General features: G+C 36.6%; 1 protein-coding gene across 6 annotated transcripts in view; it reads left to right on the plus strand.

The window, feature by feature from the left end:
* Window positions 1-10398, plus strand: part of LOC120518144 (transcription factor MafG) — a 192964-nt gene extending 182566 nt beyond the window's left edge. For all 6 annotated transcript variants that reach the window (XM_039740764.1, XM_039740766.1, XM_039740765.1 and 3 more), the window contains one exon: window positions 9911-10398. In XM_039740764.1, the coding sequence (XP_039596698.1) occupies window positions 9911-10363 (453 nt within the window). In that variant the 3' untranslated portion in view covers window positions 10364-10398. The remainder of the gene's footprint in view (window positions 1-9910) is intronic.
* Window positions 10399-16523: the final 6125 nt, after the last annotated feature.

The raw sequence follows: 16523 nt of genomic DNA on the forward strand, positions 1-16523 counted from the left end.
TTTTACGCCAGATGTAACGGACATTTGCCTTCCAAAAGTTCAACTTTTGTCTCATCAGTCCACAAGGTATTTTCCCAAAAGTCTTGGCAATCATTGAGATGTTTCTTAGCAAAATTGAGACAAGCCCTAATGTTGTTTTTGCTTAACAGTGGTTTGCGCCTTGGAAATCTGCCATGCAGGCCGTTTTTGCCCAGTCTCTTTCTTATGGTGGAGTCGTGAACACTGACCTTAATTGAGGCAAGTGAGGCCTGCAGTTCTTTAGATGTTGTCCTGGGGTCTTTGTGACCTCTCGGATGAGTCGTCTCTGCACTCTTGGGGTAATTTTGGTCGGCCGGCCACTCCTGGGAAGGTTCACCACTGTTCCATGTTTTTGCCATTTGTGGATAATGGCTCTCACTGTGGTTTGCTGGAGTCCCAAATCTTTAGAAATGGCTTTATAACCTTTACCAGACTGATAGATCTCAATTACTTCTGTTCTCATTTGTTCCTGAATTTCTTTGGATCTTGGCATGATGTCTAGCTTTTGAGGTGCTTTTGGTCTACTTCTCTGTGTCAGGCAGCTCCTATTTAAGTGATTTCTTGATTGAAACAGGTGTGGCAGTAATCAGGCCTGGGGTGGCTACGGAAATTGAACTCAGGTGTGATACACCACAGTTAGGTTATTTTTAACAAGGGGCAATTACTTTTTCACACAGGGCCATGTAGGTTTGGATTTTTTCTCCCTAAGTAATAAAACCATCATTTAAAACTGCATTTTGTGTTTACTTGTGTTATATTTGACTAATGGTTAAATGTGTTTGATGATCAGAAACATTTTGTGTGACAAACATGCAAAAGAATAAGAAATCAGGAAGGGGGCAAATAGTTTTTCACACCACTGTGTACATATGTGTATATATATATGACCTATATAAACTGCTCAAAAAAATTAAAGGAACACTTTGAAAACACATCAGATCTCAATGGGAAAAAGAAATCCTCCTGGATATCTATACTGATATAGACTGGGTAATGTGTTAGGAACGAAAGGATGCCACATCGCTTGATGGAAATGAAAATGATCAACCTACAGAGCCCTGAATTCAAAGCGCCCCAAAAATCAGAGTGAAAAATTATGTGGCAGGCTAGTCCATTTTGCCAAAATTTAATTGCAGCAACTCAAAATTGTACGCAGCACTTTGTATGGCCCCTGTGTTCTTGTATACATGCCTGACAACATCGGTGCATGCTTCTAATGAGATGACAGATGGTGGTGTGGGGGATCTCCTCCCAGATCTGGACCAGGGCATCACTGAGCTCCTGGACAGTCTGAGGTGCAACCTGGTGGCATTGGATGGACCAAAACATAATGTCCCAGAGGTGTTCTATTGGATTTAGGTCAGGAAAGTGTGGTGGCCAGTCAATGGTATCAATTCCTTCATCCTCCAGGAACTGCCTGCATACTCTCACCACATGAGGCCAGGAATTGTCGTGCACCAGGAGCCACTGTACCAGCATTGGGTCTGACAATGGGTCCAAGGATTTCATCCTGATACCTAATGGCAGCCAAGGTGCCTTTGTCAAGCCTGTAGCAGTCTGTGTGACCCTCCATGGATATGCCTCCCCAGACAATCATTAACCCACCACCAAACTGCTCATGCTGAATGATGTTACAGGCAGCATAATGTTCTCCATGGCTTCTCCAGACCCTTTCACTTCTGTCACGTGCTCAGGGGGAACCTGCTCTCATCTGTAAAGCACAGGGCACCAGTGGTGCATCTGCCAATTCTGGTATTCTATGGCGAATGCCAATCGAGCTGCATGCTGCTGGGCAGTGAGCTCAGGGCCCATTAGAGGACATGGGGCCCTTGGGTCACCCTCATGAAGTCTTTCTGGTTGTTTGGTCAGAGACATTCACACCAGTGGCCTGCTGGAGGTCATTTTGTAGGGCTCTGGCAGTGCTCATCCTGTTCCTCCTTGCCCAAAGGAGCAGATACTGGTCCTGCTGATGGGTTATGGACCTTCTATGGCCCTCTCCAGCTCTCCTAGAGTAACTGCTTGTCTCCTAGAATCTCCTCCATGCCCTTGAGACTGTGCAGGGAGACACAGCAAACCTTCTGGCAATGACACGTATTGATGTGCCATCCTGGAGAAGTTGGACTACCTGTGCAACCTCTGTAGGGTCCAGGTATCGCCTCATGCTACCAGTAGTGACACTGACTGTAGCCAAATGCAAAACTAGTGAAGAAACAGTCAGAAAAGATGAGGAGGGGAAAATGTCAGTGGTCTCCACCTGTTAAACCATTCCTGTTTTGGGGGTCATCTCATTGTTACCCTTCTAGTGCATCTGTTGTTAATTTCATTAACACCACAGCAGCTGAAACTGATTAACAACCCCCTCTGCTACTTAACTGACCAGATTAATATCCCATAAGTTTCATTGACTTTATGCTATACTCTGATTAAAAAGTGTTCCTTTAATTCTTTTGAGCAGTATATATATATACGCGCACACAAGGACACATACTCAATATTATATATATGTACACAATTCTCCACTATCCCAAAGACACCAGTGAAAAATTATATACATTATATATGTCTTCTATTTACCCCTAGAACCCAAATATACAGTAATAAAAAAAAATACAAAGTCCTCCTTTGTCCCTAAACAATAAATGAATATACACAGAACATGAAACACAAAAACAGATCAATAACAAACGGCAGTTGAAATGTATGTGATTATATGAGTCCAAAGTTATTAAAGTTGAGCAATAATTGAATACTGGCTGAAATTATATTTTGCTCCTTCCCAAAAATACAAAACAATCTCACCATGTAAGTCCCTAGCTATGGCTGATTGAAATACAAATCCCGCGGTTTTCTGTACACTGGCTGTCATGATGATGATCCAGATAATGAAAAAGCAAGCAGTGAAATTGCGCAATGAATGTAAGTGATGATTTGTAAAATGGATGCGTAAAGTGACTCCTCTCTCCTCTCAATCTCCTTTCTCCTTCTCTCTCCTCGCTCCCCTTTTTCGCTCCTCTCATTTAATATCAAATGTCCCCAGTCTCGGGGTCTCGGTTTCCCCACATCGTCCTTCCCTGTTTGTTTTCTGGGGACAATATTAACTTACACACACACACACACTTGATAGTAAACAGGACGATTTGAACAAAACGCAACTCAGCACAAACACTAAAAATACCCACTATTATGTAGCTCCGCTGTATTATGACCTTATTGATATAAGGTAAAGGTATATGAGGCATACTGAGATAGTTGCCTTCAAAGACTGCAAATATACAACTGGACAGGAGGTGAGAAAAGTGCCTTGAAAATAATGGCAGAGTCTGAGAAGCCGGCTTAACGGAAAGGTGCCTAAGAGCAGGAGTGCCGGTTAAGAGATATTCACACATGTAGATACACAGGAAAGGCGCTGAAGTTCACACATAGGGCAAAAGATAGCAAATAATTTTTATTTATTCTTTAAAAGGTACTGTGGCTAGTATATAAATAAAACAAAAAGTAATGCATAAAATTCTTCAAAAATATTTAAAGAATACATCACAGGGAATTACATTTTTGTTTATAGCACATGTAATGCCATGAATACATTTCCAAGTAGTTTGCGGACAAAAATAAAATTCTAAGTACCTTTATATTTACAGTATATAGAGAGCACAATTTTTGTTAGTTCTTTATCCACAACTTTGATTTTTTCAAGCTAATTAGGTACTTCTTACCTAATTTCTCCTTGGGATTAATAAAGTATCTACTGTATCTATCTATCTATCTATCTATCTATCTATATATCAGGATTTTGACATATAATTTCAGTCTTGCCACTCCAACCCTTCCTCCTTGAGGGATGGAGGGGGTGGAATGCATGACATGAATACTATTCAGCCTGCAGCCTTAGCACATGCACTTCAGAACAGGTCATCCACCTGAAGCTAAGCATTTTCAGACCCAGCCTGTAGTTGGATGGGAGACCAACCAGAAAAAAAGCTTGGGTTTCTGCTGAAGAGGTGTTGGTGAGGCTTGCCAAGGTTGCTTACCCTGTGGTCCGAATGTGTATCCCAATGCATCAATAATTTGAGAGGGACACTGTGCTGTAAAAATCCCTCATTCTCTCAGATGAAATGAAAAACCAAGGTCCTTACTCTCTGTGGTTACTAAGGATCCCTGGGCATCCTTCATAAAGAGAAGGGTGTATCCTGATGTTCTGGCTAAATTGACAACCACAACCTGGTCATTCTGACCCCCTAATGATCCCCTGTCTCTGATAGGCTAACTATCTCTCACCCCTTCACCACCTAACAGCTAATGGATGCAAAGTGGCTGCCATCACATCATCCACATAGATGCTGCACATTAGTGGTGGTTGAAGTGGCTCCTCACTTACTCTGTAAAGCACTTTGAGTATCAAGAAGAAGCACTATATAAATGTAATGAATTACTATTATTACTACAGTGTGTTATATCAACAGAAAAAGTGCCATGCAGGTTGTGATGGTATTGTAATGTTTATCATAGTAGACTCCAAACAGAAAATCCCAACTCCATTATCACACATTAAATTGTTTCTTTAATCAAGCTTTTATTATACTTTTTTGCCATGGTCATAAACTTCCTTCTCTAATGTGTCATGTTCTTTAAAGTTATGTGTTGCATTTTGGGGTCATATGTGTAATCTATCATTTCACCAACATCACAACTTGCACAGTACTTGTTTTTCTGTCATGTTTACAGCTGTATTCTGTTAACCAGTAGTTGTCGATCCACAGCTGAGTGAAATCTCAAGGCAAACTGAAATCAGTAATCATATATTCATAGTTCCATGTTTGTTCTGACATCACTCAAAAAGGAATGGATACATTTTCACGAAAATTGTGAAATTTGGCTTTAATCATCTTTCATACCTCCCCACCTCTGTTTTCCTGGGGGTGAAAGAAGCAAAATATCTATTGTCTTACAATAGTAAATGGTGATGAGTCTGCTAGGACTGCCAAATTGTTCATAATGTGTACTTTTCAACTGAAACATCCATTCTATAGTTATACATTGTAAGGAAAGTATTAAAATATAACTTTCTTTATTTCTTTCTGTTCAGCTGCATCTGCTGATGAAAGTTTAATTTTGTATATATCCATTTGCATGGGATTTACTCATTCAAATCAAAGTTTGCACAGAATAAATGCATACATATCTTTCATGACTCCTCTTGTAAAACATTTTATGAAGTGTCCAATTTAGACAGTTTCCTGAAAAAATTTTTTAATATTATTTGCATAACATTTTTATGTTTTTATTTTATAAGTGTAAGACTTCTAATCAATCTTACTCTTAATATTTAGCATAAGAATTCTGTGTGTTTTAATGTTACAGTGAGTATGGATTCATTATTCAGTTGTCACTGACCATTCACAGTTATTGTGAGATAACAACAAAAGGTTTTTTGATTATGATATTCAGATGTGGAAAAATTTTCTCTTGTGGATTGAGCTAGGCATATCCAGAGGGAAAATACTGACAGTATGTTCAATCTATGTCAGCGATATCGATGTAATGACTGACTCTCTATTTTGGTGTAATTTTACACCTTTTTAGTTACATAAATATGATCCACTCTTATTTCATACAAAGCTCAAAGTGCTTTACAAGATGTCAAAGAAATAGTTATGTGCAAAGAAAAAAACATTAAAACTGGATAAGATAGTGAAAAAAAGAATCACTTTAGCAGTTAAATTAAAAGAAAGTAATTTAAATGACCTCAGTTTAATACTATAAATAGAAACTCATCAAAATACATTGACATTGGAAATATAAGTTTAAAATGTGCCTGTGTATATTAAATAAAATGTGCTTTATGAAACTGAGAAATATATATTCAACCACATTAACACCCACAGTCTTTATACCATAAATTATTCTGCTGAAGAAAAAAGGATAATCATGTTTAGATATACAGAAGAATGGTAATAAAATTCCTGCAGCACATTCTTTAACAAACATTTCCAAAATGTAAGAATATTATGTGTGGGAGCTGGGGGGTGCATTATCTTTATTTTTCAGCACCAAAAAAAGTAAAAAGCTAATAGGTCGACATAAAAAATCAATACAGCAAAATATTTTATTTCTGTTTGCTTTCTTCATTTATAGTAAAATACTTCATTTCAGACAACAAAGCACAGAAATGCTTTATAGAAAAGCAGCTATCGGCTTAGAATAAATTTGTAATGAAATGAGCAACTTTGTCACTTAGGCAGATCCCATTGCCCATCACCAAACTAGAATTGAATCAGCACTTCACGGGGCAGCTGCTTACATTTTCTTTGGATTATGTCCCATCCATACATAAAGGCCTCTTAACTGTTAATACCACTACATATCTTACCAGGTCAAAGTGAAATAGAACTTGAAATGAGACATTCTGATATATAAATACCAGGAAGGCAAATGGTGAGGAAACGGCTTCAGTAATTTTGTGCCATAGATTTTAGATATTTAAGAATTTCATGAACCCTGGGAGACACTGAATTCTCCACTGGTCTAAAGGCAAATCGATAATCATGGAAAGGAGAAGTATGTGAACCCTTTGGACATAGCTGCATTTTGTAAATTTGTCTTAAAATGTGGTCTGATCCTTGTTTAAGCTGCAATAATGAACAAACGGTCTGGTTTAATTAACATACAATATATTGGTTTTTTCTTGTACATATTGAATACATAATTCAAAAATTCCCAGTGTAGGTTGAAAAAAATATGCGAAACCCTAGTCTAATGAATTCAGCAAACGCTAACTAGAATCGGGAGTTGTCAAGCCTGGAGTCGAATAAATGAAATGAGATTGGAGATGTTTAGAGATGCTTTATGTAAAAAAAAAAAAAAGTCAAACGTTTTGAGTCTGCTGTTCATAAAAAGCATCTGCTGATGTGAAGCATGTCTTGCAAAAAAGAAATCTCAAATCCTCTGTGATCAAGAATTTTTGATTTGCATAAAGCTGAAAAGGATTACAAAGTAATTTCAGAGAATTTAGGTATTCATTAGTCCACAGTTATGACAAATTGTTTTTAAATAGTGATAATTTAGTACTGTGCCTACACTCCCTAGAAGTGGGTAACCAGCCAAGATGACTCGAAGCACCATGCAGAATGCTCAATGAGCATAAAAATATCCCCAGAGTAACGGCTAATGGCTTGAAACAATTATTAGAGTAGGTTAACATTTCTTTTCATGAGTCTACCATATGCAAAATGTTGAACAGGCATGGTGTCTATGATAGAACACCAAGGAGGAAGCTGCTGCTCTCCAAAAAACATTGCTCCGTGCCTAAAGTTTGCCAAAAGCCACCTTTACACTCCACAGCATTACTGGGAAAATGTTCTGTGGACTGATGAAACTAAGGTTGAATTGTTTGGGAAGAATTTTCAGCAGTACATGTGGCGTAAAAAGGCACCTGTGACCATCATGATTTGGGACTGTTTTGCTGCCTCAGGACCTGTACAGCTTGCCATCATTGAGATCCAAATAAATTTTCAAGCTTATCAAGGTATTCGGTAGGATAATGTCAGGGTTTTTGTCCGCCAGGTGAAGCTCAGTAAGTAAATCTAGTACAGAATTGCTTCAAAAGAGAAAATTCACCATTTTAGTAGCCCAGTCAGAGTTCAGACCTTAATCTAATAGAGAGGCTGTTCACAGCAGATGTCATTCTTCAAGGAACAATTTGTCTAGAATTCCTCTTGAACGTTGTGCAAGTCTGATCTGTAGCTACTGGAAGCTCTTCTTTGAGGTGGTTCTTCTTCTTTTGGCTGTCCCGTTAGGGGTTGCCACAGCGGATCATCTTCTTCCATATCTTTCTGTCCTCTGCATCTTGTTCTGTTACACCCATCACTTGCATGTCCTCTCTCACCACATCCGTAAACCTTCGCTTAGGCCTTCCTCTTCCCTGGCAGCTCTATCCTTAGCATCCTTCTCCCAATATACCCAGCATCTCTCCTCTGCACATGTCCCAACCAATGCAATCTCGCCTCTCTCAACTGTCTCCCAACCATCCAGCTTGAGCTGACCCTCTAATGTACTCATTTGTAATCCTATCCATCCTCGTCACACCCAGTGCAAATCTTAGCATCTTTAACTCTGCTTCCTCCAGCTCTGTCTCCTGCCTTCTGGTCTCACTACCGCCCTGTAGACCTTCCCTTCCACTCTTGCTGATACCCGTCTGTCACAAATCACTCCTGACACTTTTCTCCATCCTGCCTGCACTCTCTTTTTCACCTCTCTTTCACAATCCCCATTACTCTGAACTGTTGATCCCAAGTATTTAAACTCATCCACCTTCGCCAACTCTACTCCCTGCATCCTCACCATTTCACTGACCTTCCTCTCATTTACACACATGTATTCTGTCTTGTTCCTACTGACCTTCATTCCTATCCTCTCTAGAGCATATCTCCACCTCTCTAGGGTCTCCTCAACCTGCTTCCTACTATTGCTACAGATCACAATGTCATCAGCAAACATCATAGTCCACTGGAACTCCTGTCTAATCTCGTCTGTCAACCTGTCCATCACCATTGCAAATAAGAAAGGGCTCAGAGCCGATCCCTGATGTAATTCCACCTCCAACTTGAATGCATCCGTCTCTCCTACCACAGACCTTTCCACTGTCACACTTCCTTCGCACATATCCTGTACAACTCTTACGTACTTCTCTGCCACTCCCGACTTTCTCATACAATACCACAGCTCCTCTCGAGACACCCTGTCATATGCTTTCTCCAGGTCCACAAAGACTCAATGCAACTCCTTCTGGCGTTTTCTAAACGTCTACATCAACATCCTCAGAGCAAACATTGCATCTGTGGTGCTCTTTCTTGGCATGAAACCATACTGCTGCTCACTATTCATTATCTCAATTTTTAACCTAGCTTCCACTATTTCCCATAACTTCATGCTGTGGCTCATCAATTTTATCCCCCTGTAGTTACTGCAGTCCTGCACATCCCCCTTATTCTTAAATTTCGGCACCAGTACACTTCTTCACCACTCCTCAGGCATCCTCTCACTTTTCCAAAATTCCGTTAAAAAATCGGGTTAAAAACTCCAGTGCCATCTCTCCTAGACACCTCCATGCTTCCATAGGTATGTCATCTGGACCAACAGCCTTTCCATTTTTCACCCTCTTCTTAGCTGTCCTTCCTCCTTGCTAATCTGTTGCACTTCCTGATTCACTATCTCCACATCATCCAACCTCTTCTCTCTTCTTTGTCTCATTCTCTGCATTCACCAGCCTCTCAAAGTACTCTTTCCATCTGCTGAACACACACTCCTCGCTTGTGAGTACGTTTCCATCTTTATCCTTTATCACCCTAACCTGCTGCACATCTTTCCCAGCTTGGTCCCTCTGTCTAGCCAATCGGTTATTGAGGTTATTGCTGCTAAAGGAGATTCAACCAGTTATTAAATCCCAGGGTTCATTTACTTGTTTTCCACAGCACACAGTGAATGTTTGACGAGTGTGTTCAATAAAGACATGAAAGATATAATTTATATTTCATTAGTTTAAGAATATTATGTCTGTCTATATTTTTGACTTGGATGAAGATCAGATCACATTTTATGACCAGTTAATACAGAAAGCCACGTGACTCCAAAAGTTTCACATACTTTTTCTTGCCACTTTACGTGCACCATTTACCAGAAGTTGGCCATTGGTCACTAAAATTAATTTTTTATGATAAATGTCTGGGTAATTGCTCTAAAGTTATTAAGGGAGCACATAGTGGATTTCTTGGGAATGGGTATCCCAGTGGCTGTTTAAAGCTTATAGAGCTTTTACTTCCTTATTTGAAAAATGTACCTGAACAATGTTACTTGTGAAACAAATTTGAACTACTGTTTCCCTTGCCATTTTCTCTAGGTAAAAAGGGAGCCAGGAGAGAATGGGACAAGTCTGACAGATGATCAGCTGGTGACAATGTCGGTGCGTGAACTGAACCAGCATCTGCGAGGTCTTTCCAAAGAAGAGATCCTGCAATTGAAGCAACGACGACGCACACTAAAGAACCGTGGCTATGCAGCCAGCTGTCGAGTCAAGCGTGTAACTCAGAAGGAAGAGCTGGAAAAGCAAAAAGCAGAACTTCAGCAAGAGGTAGAAAAATTAGCTTTGGAAAATGCCAGCATGAAAGTGGAGCTGGATGCTCTGAGATCCAAATATGAAGCCCTGCAAAATTTTGCTAAGACTGTTGCCCGTAGCCCAATGACCCCTGCTAGAGGGCCAATTGCTTCCGTAATTTTGCCTTGCATCCCTGGTAAGGTAGCAACCACCAGTGTCATTACAATAGTCAAGTCAAAAACAGATGCCAGATCTTAGTATCTGGAAAAATAGGAGTGTGAAGTCCAAGAGAACAAAGCTGGTCAGTGCATTATTGTTGAGCACATACAATATTAATGTTTTCATTTTTTTTCCCCACAACCCACTTCCCGTCCAAATTAAATGTGGTATGTTTTGAAAAATGACATGTGGATTTGGATGAATTAGGCAGCATGGTAAAATCAGGAGAATAGTAATAGCTGGAAATTCAGCTAATCCGCTGCTGTATTAGTACCACCACCATGAAGTTGTTTTAACGTCAGTGTATGTAAGCAGGGCACCACTGAAAACAGATTAACATCTTAAGCTTTAATGCTTTAGATGATAAGGAGAACATTTTTTGCCAGTGGTCAGTAATATTGATCTATTTGAAATGGTGATGGAATGGTGGAGAGAAATGTTTTTTGGTTTTTTCCCCCCTTCCTCTACCTCACACCCCTAAAAATCAAATCTAAATGTTTTCCTTCTTATTATGATACAGAAATGTATGTTATCATTTTTAATGTGGAATTTGTTAGTTTTTATAAATGTAATTTCCTTTGTTTATTCAGAAGCTTTAGCATATATACTTCAGTTATTTATTTTAAATTTTCCCTTACATTGGGAAAGGGTTCACTTTTTCAGATGTCTTCTACAGAAAGAACATTTCAAAAAAAGCACTTAGTATCAAATTACTTAAATGAGCGAACAAGGTTACAGTATGTTAATTGTTTTGGAAGCACAGAAAAGTAATCATATGCCTACTTTTCTGTTTTGTCCTTTAGTAAATTAAGCATTTTGCTCTCTTTTTTTTTTTCTTTTTTAATTTATGTATTTATTTTTTTAAATTGTGCCTAATATGTTGCACTGGCCAAAAAAAGGAAAAAAACTGCAAGTGTTCGTCTTTCAGATCTGTACAGTATAAAAATTGTGATAAATTATATTTGTTGAAATGACCAATTTATGTGTTTGGATAGTCCTTCCTGGTATCCTGGTAGCCAGCTATTTCTTTTTAAAGAATGGCAACACATTTTAGTTTATTAATTTTCAGAGCTAAATATTTCACTTCTCAGATTTTTCAGCATACCTCCCAAACTGTAAACTTTTTAATAAATTTAAATCAGTGTTTAAGCAGATACATTTGCCAGAAAGTCAATATTTACCTTTTTGTATTTCTGTAAAGACTAGCTGAAACCATATTTATGAGAATAATTCACTTTCCTGACTTACACACTGTATTACTTTAAAATGAACTAGGTTTGTCATGTCTTAATGTAGCCACTAATTTCAGTAGTATTGTAGAGGGCTATATATGAATTATTGTTGTAAAATGCACAGAATATATTAGCCATTAAAATGGAAATTGTGGAAGATTAATTTACAGTCCTTCCCTGCCTGGCAACCCAAGGTAATTTTAAGTATATAAGAATAGGGGACTCAGCAGCCTAAACAGACCTCCTTAAGCATCTGCAGAGAATCCCACTACTACTGAAATGATTAAGCCTCTAGAGTATTTTTTGCATCCGTTCTGAATCAGGTGTAAAATACTTGACATTGATTATTAAAATGTATATGTTTTAATGATTGCTTTGACATTCCCCTAAGTAAATAAAAAATCCTCTTTTTCATACCCTTATGAACATAGCTACTAGTCAGGGTTTTAATTAATTAACAAATAAAGTATGCATAATACATTTTAGGTTAAAACTTAGGAAGCATGAAGGTAAAATCATGTGAGTTTCATATGCTTCAAGAGTAAATGATTTTAGCATTAAATACATGGAAATAACAGGAGATTCTGGCCACAATATAATTATTCATACCCAAAATGCATCATACGTAAATAGGTTGTCCTACACAATGATTCCCAAATGTATCCTAAGCCTCTGGCAAAATTTAGATCAAATGATTTATTGCTTACCTGGTTGTCCATTACTTGCCAATACCCATGTTTTATGTGTACACAAGAAAGCTGGCTTTTCTGGAGAAATCTCTCTAATGAAGACTTCTATTTGTGGTAAAACTTGTAAAGAAATATTTAGCCAATGTAAGCATTTTGTGTCTGAACCTTCTGAAATTCTATGTTAAGTAATTAAAAATTCTTAAAGTTTAAGTGAAGATTTAAAAGACTTGACAACTGTCTAGCGATGTATTTTTATAGCATATTATCAGTGCAGAATTTCCAGTAATTGTTATGTTTGTCTTGAGAGTAATGGGGCTGGTTATGAGAATGCTTTTTGATAGCCAACCTAATAAATAACTTCCCCCTTAGTGTATTTGTTACTTCACAAACCAACGACCCCCATGGAAGTAATTTGTTTATGTCACCCAAAAACTTCATTATTTATATGTCTTGGCACCTACAAACTGCACCAAAACGTCCATTCTCTCCATGTTAATACCAGAAACTTTTTGTAGGTTTATTTTTACAGTTTTAATATTAAAATTTACCATTTCCTTTTTTAAGTTTATAGTTGTACAGAAACCTCAGTACAGTTCTTGTTGTACTTTTGGTAGTTCGCATCCATTTTTAATAGATATGCGAATAAATAAAAATAAGGACTGACCAAGCACATAAATAGACAAAAGTGTGTCGCACAGAATTTGATAAGTGTATGTATTTAGCAGATCTTTGTCAACATTCAAGTTTTTATTTATATATATATCTATATATATATATATATCTATATATATATATATATATATATATATATATTTTATATATATGTATATATATATATATGTGTGTGTACAGAAGGTATCTTGCATTATTTATAAAATCTTTAAAAAAAAAACTGTTTGATATACTTTTTGCAATTGTACCAAAAGTGGCTTATTGAAGTTGATAGCTTTTTATAGTAACTAGGCGCGTACTGTGGATACAGCGTGGTGTGGTGTCTAAGTAACAAGGTGACAGTATTGTTCACTGTTTGGATGTGATGCTGTATTATTAATTCTTTACAGAGATTACTTGTGATGTAAACAGCACTTAATGCTTTCAGATGCCCCGATAACCTGCACAATGACAGCAATGTGTACCTTGCTGTTTTAAAATGCTGTCATTGATGAAATAAGTAAATAAATAAATGGAACTTTTGGGATGGGAATCTACTGTTCTAACCTGATAATCTGTAATGATTCATTGCAAATTGCTAACTGAGCTGTTCACAGAGTGGTCACATCAGAAATCTTTGGATTATTATTTTAGGTAGTGTCATCTTAATGATTCATTTTAATGTTGCACCTTTTGTTTCTGGTGTAACTTAAATTGTTTAAGTGAAAGAATTTATGCCAATTTATTTAGACAATTTGTTTTTCTGTGAAGCTCATAAAGAAAATAGGTTGTTGTTTAGCCCTTTTTATAAAACCAATCATGTCATGGTTGTATTTGTAGTCTAACATTTTAATGCACCTGCATATCACACTGCAGTATTCTTGTACTCTCTTTAAAATGCTTGTAAGTTGGCAGCACTCAGCTGTTACTCAGTTATATGATGTACTGTATTTCTGTTCCTATTACACATTCCTCTGTAATTATAAGAACACAGTAAATTTTGATGGAGGGACAGGGTGGCTGAAAGTAGTTATTGACTTGCTATTTACATCACATTACTTTTTATGACTTATTTATGACTGTGATATTTTTTCCTATGAGATAAATATATGAAAAATATGTGATTTTCATATTAAATACTGTTTCTGGTATGTGACTCCTCTGTATTTGGCCAGAAGCCTTAGCCTGTTTTTCCACTCTTTTTGAAAACAAATAATGTTTGAAAGGACCAAAAAGTCCAGAATTTTTACAGGATAACTTTACAAACTAAGTACCAGATTTTTTTTCAGGCAAGTGGCATCAGACTGTAAAATAATGTAAGGCAAGCAATATATTTATTTTAATTGAAATATAAAGGTTATTTATTAAGTGTGATGGTAGTAGTTGCCTATTGAGAAATAGTTTTATTATAATTCTGTTTTTAGAATTTTGCATTAAATGTAAGTTGATAATTAGTTAATGGGTTATTTATATGAATTGTCCCAGTGTGTTACACTTGCAGTGTATAGAACAAAAATGTGTAATAATGGTTTTTTTTCAATTGAAGCACAAAAGCAAACTAATTGTCTCTTCAGCTTTCCCTTTATCATTAACATAAGAGCTTATAGTCCCATTATGATAGTCTGCTTACATGCTGCAATTTTAACATATTTACCTTTACAGTATGAGTAGAATTAATCTTCATAAGCTTATGTGTACTTCAATATTCAGACTAATATTGTGAGCATGTTGATTTCTTTTATGCCCTAACAAGTTTTAAATATTTTAGAGCTTTTTAAAATCATCTTAAATTGTATTTACTTTTTTTTTTCTGTTTTATTGTTAAAAGTTATCAATCATAGCCCCTTGATGCCCACAGTGGTTAATTGTTATTGTTCTATATTGATCTTCTGATTCATGGTAAATTCCCCTTATTTAAATCTGTTGCATATTTGAGCTTCTTTACCATTTACTCAATTTTTTGAATAGGAATAATGTAGCTTTCTGTGTATCACTTGTTTATGATTTTTCTCATGTTCCTTTAATTTTCAAATGAGAAAGTAGTTTTTAAACCTATTTCATCTCTGATATACCATCTACAAAGTTCCCATGATGTGCTGTCACACTAGATCATCTTAGCCTTTCAGTGTCCAGAGTAAGTAGTTTTGTTAGATATGGATCATAGCAATCAATGAAATTACCATATAAGTATGAACATTTTGAATACGTTCAGCTGCCTAGTATTTGATACCATATGTTTTGGAAGACACCTACTACTACAGAAGGCTTAAACACAAGAGAGTCACAGTTCTATTCCTGAAATAGCACATGTAACTATACTTTTTATTTCAGCAAAGTCCTGTGTACAGAGGTGTCACTTACCAGTAAATCATTTACTTCTCTTAATGGCAGAATGTTAAAGTGAGAAAGAGAGAGAGATAATATTTTTTCACTATTTTTAGATTGCAAAACTTTCTTCAATCTCTGTATTTTTCTCTTTTTTGCTGTGGAGTTTTTTGGGTGGTTCTGTCCCTTAATCTTCCTCTAGCCCATGATCAGAAGTTATATATTAGAACCCGCTTGTTACAAGTGGCTTGACTTTGTTTGTTTGTCTCTCTTTCTCTCTCTCTTTCTCTTCCACTCCTCCCCCACCTGAGATTTGGCGTACTTGTTTACGTCATGAGTATTGTGAAGGTAAATCTATTTAAATATGCAACTTGTTGGACCTCTGCACATGGCAGTGGCTATGACGTGTGAGTTGTCCTGCTGTATAAGTGATATACAAAGTATATAGTGCACCTCTTTATCTGTGTTGTGTTTAAACTACTACTTTGCTTCAGTTTGTGTGTGTGTGTGTGTGTGTGTGTGTGTATATATGTATATGTGTATTATATATACATACACAAGCTATTAAGCACTAAAGTTCTGTCATTATTACTTTTTTCTGGTAGCATCTTATATTTTTTGACATGTATACTGTGAATCTAAAGCTGCAGAGGTTAATCATAGTATTCTTTTAAATCTCAAATTGCATTGTCCATATACTGTTTCAGCCCTGTCTCCTGCATGCGTTTTTAAGTGTAGTGACTCTTTTATATAGGTTTTATTTTTATTAATTGGAGAGCACTGTTCTAATATTCTGAAAAAATCATTCCCCTTCAAGGTAAGCATGTGTTGCTACCCCCTATAGTGAGGTGTAATCTTTTATAGGAACAAACGAAATCCCTTAGTTCAATTATTTTTAATGTGCATGCTATTAAATTCCTAGGAATATTTTTATTAAGAAAATGACATCTAACAGTGTAGTGAATTAAAATAAATAAATAAAATCTAGTAAATTTTAGTTTATTAAAATATTTGACAATAATATACATAGTCAACATTTTCTTAAAAACAATCCACCAGAAACAAGTCAAATAAAGAAGTTAATGGGGTGATCTGCTGGAAAGGGCATCTTATTAGGAGCTACAAGAAAGAAAAAACTGCTTGATTTTTAAATAAGTTATATGATTGTGACAACCATTTACAAAAAAAAAAATTCCAGGTTTGTGTATTTTGCTCTTATGAATGATGTAATGAAGAAATTGTATGGTATCAAGCATGTGATAATATGCCCTTGTAACATAAGATTACATGTGAATTTTTATG

The sequence above is a fragment of the Polypterus senegalus genome, chromosome 17 (genome assembly GCF_016835505.1).
Source record: "Polypterus senegalus isolate Bchr_013 chromosome 17, ASM1683550v1, whole genome shotgun sequence".
In the NCBI taxonomy this organism is placed as follows: domain Eukaryota; kingdom Metazoa; phylum Chordata; class Cladistia; order Polypteriformes; family Polypteridae; genus Polypterus; species Polypterus senegalus.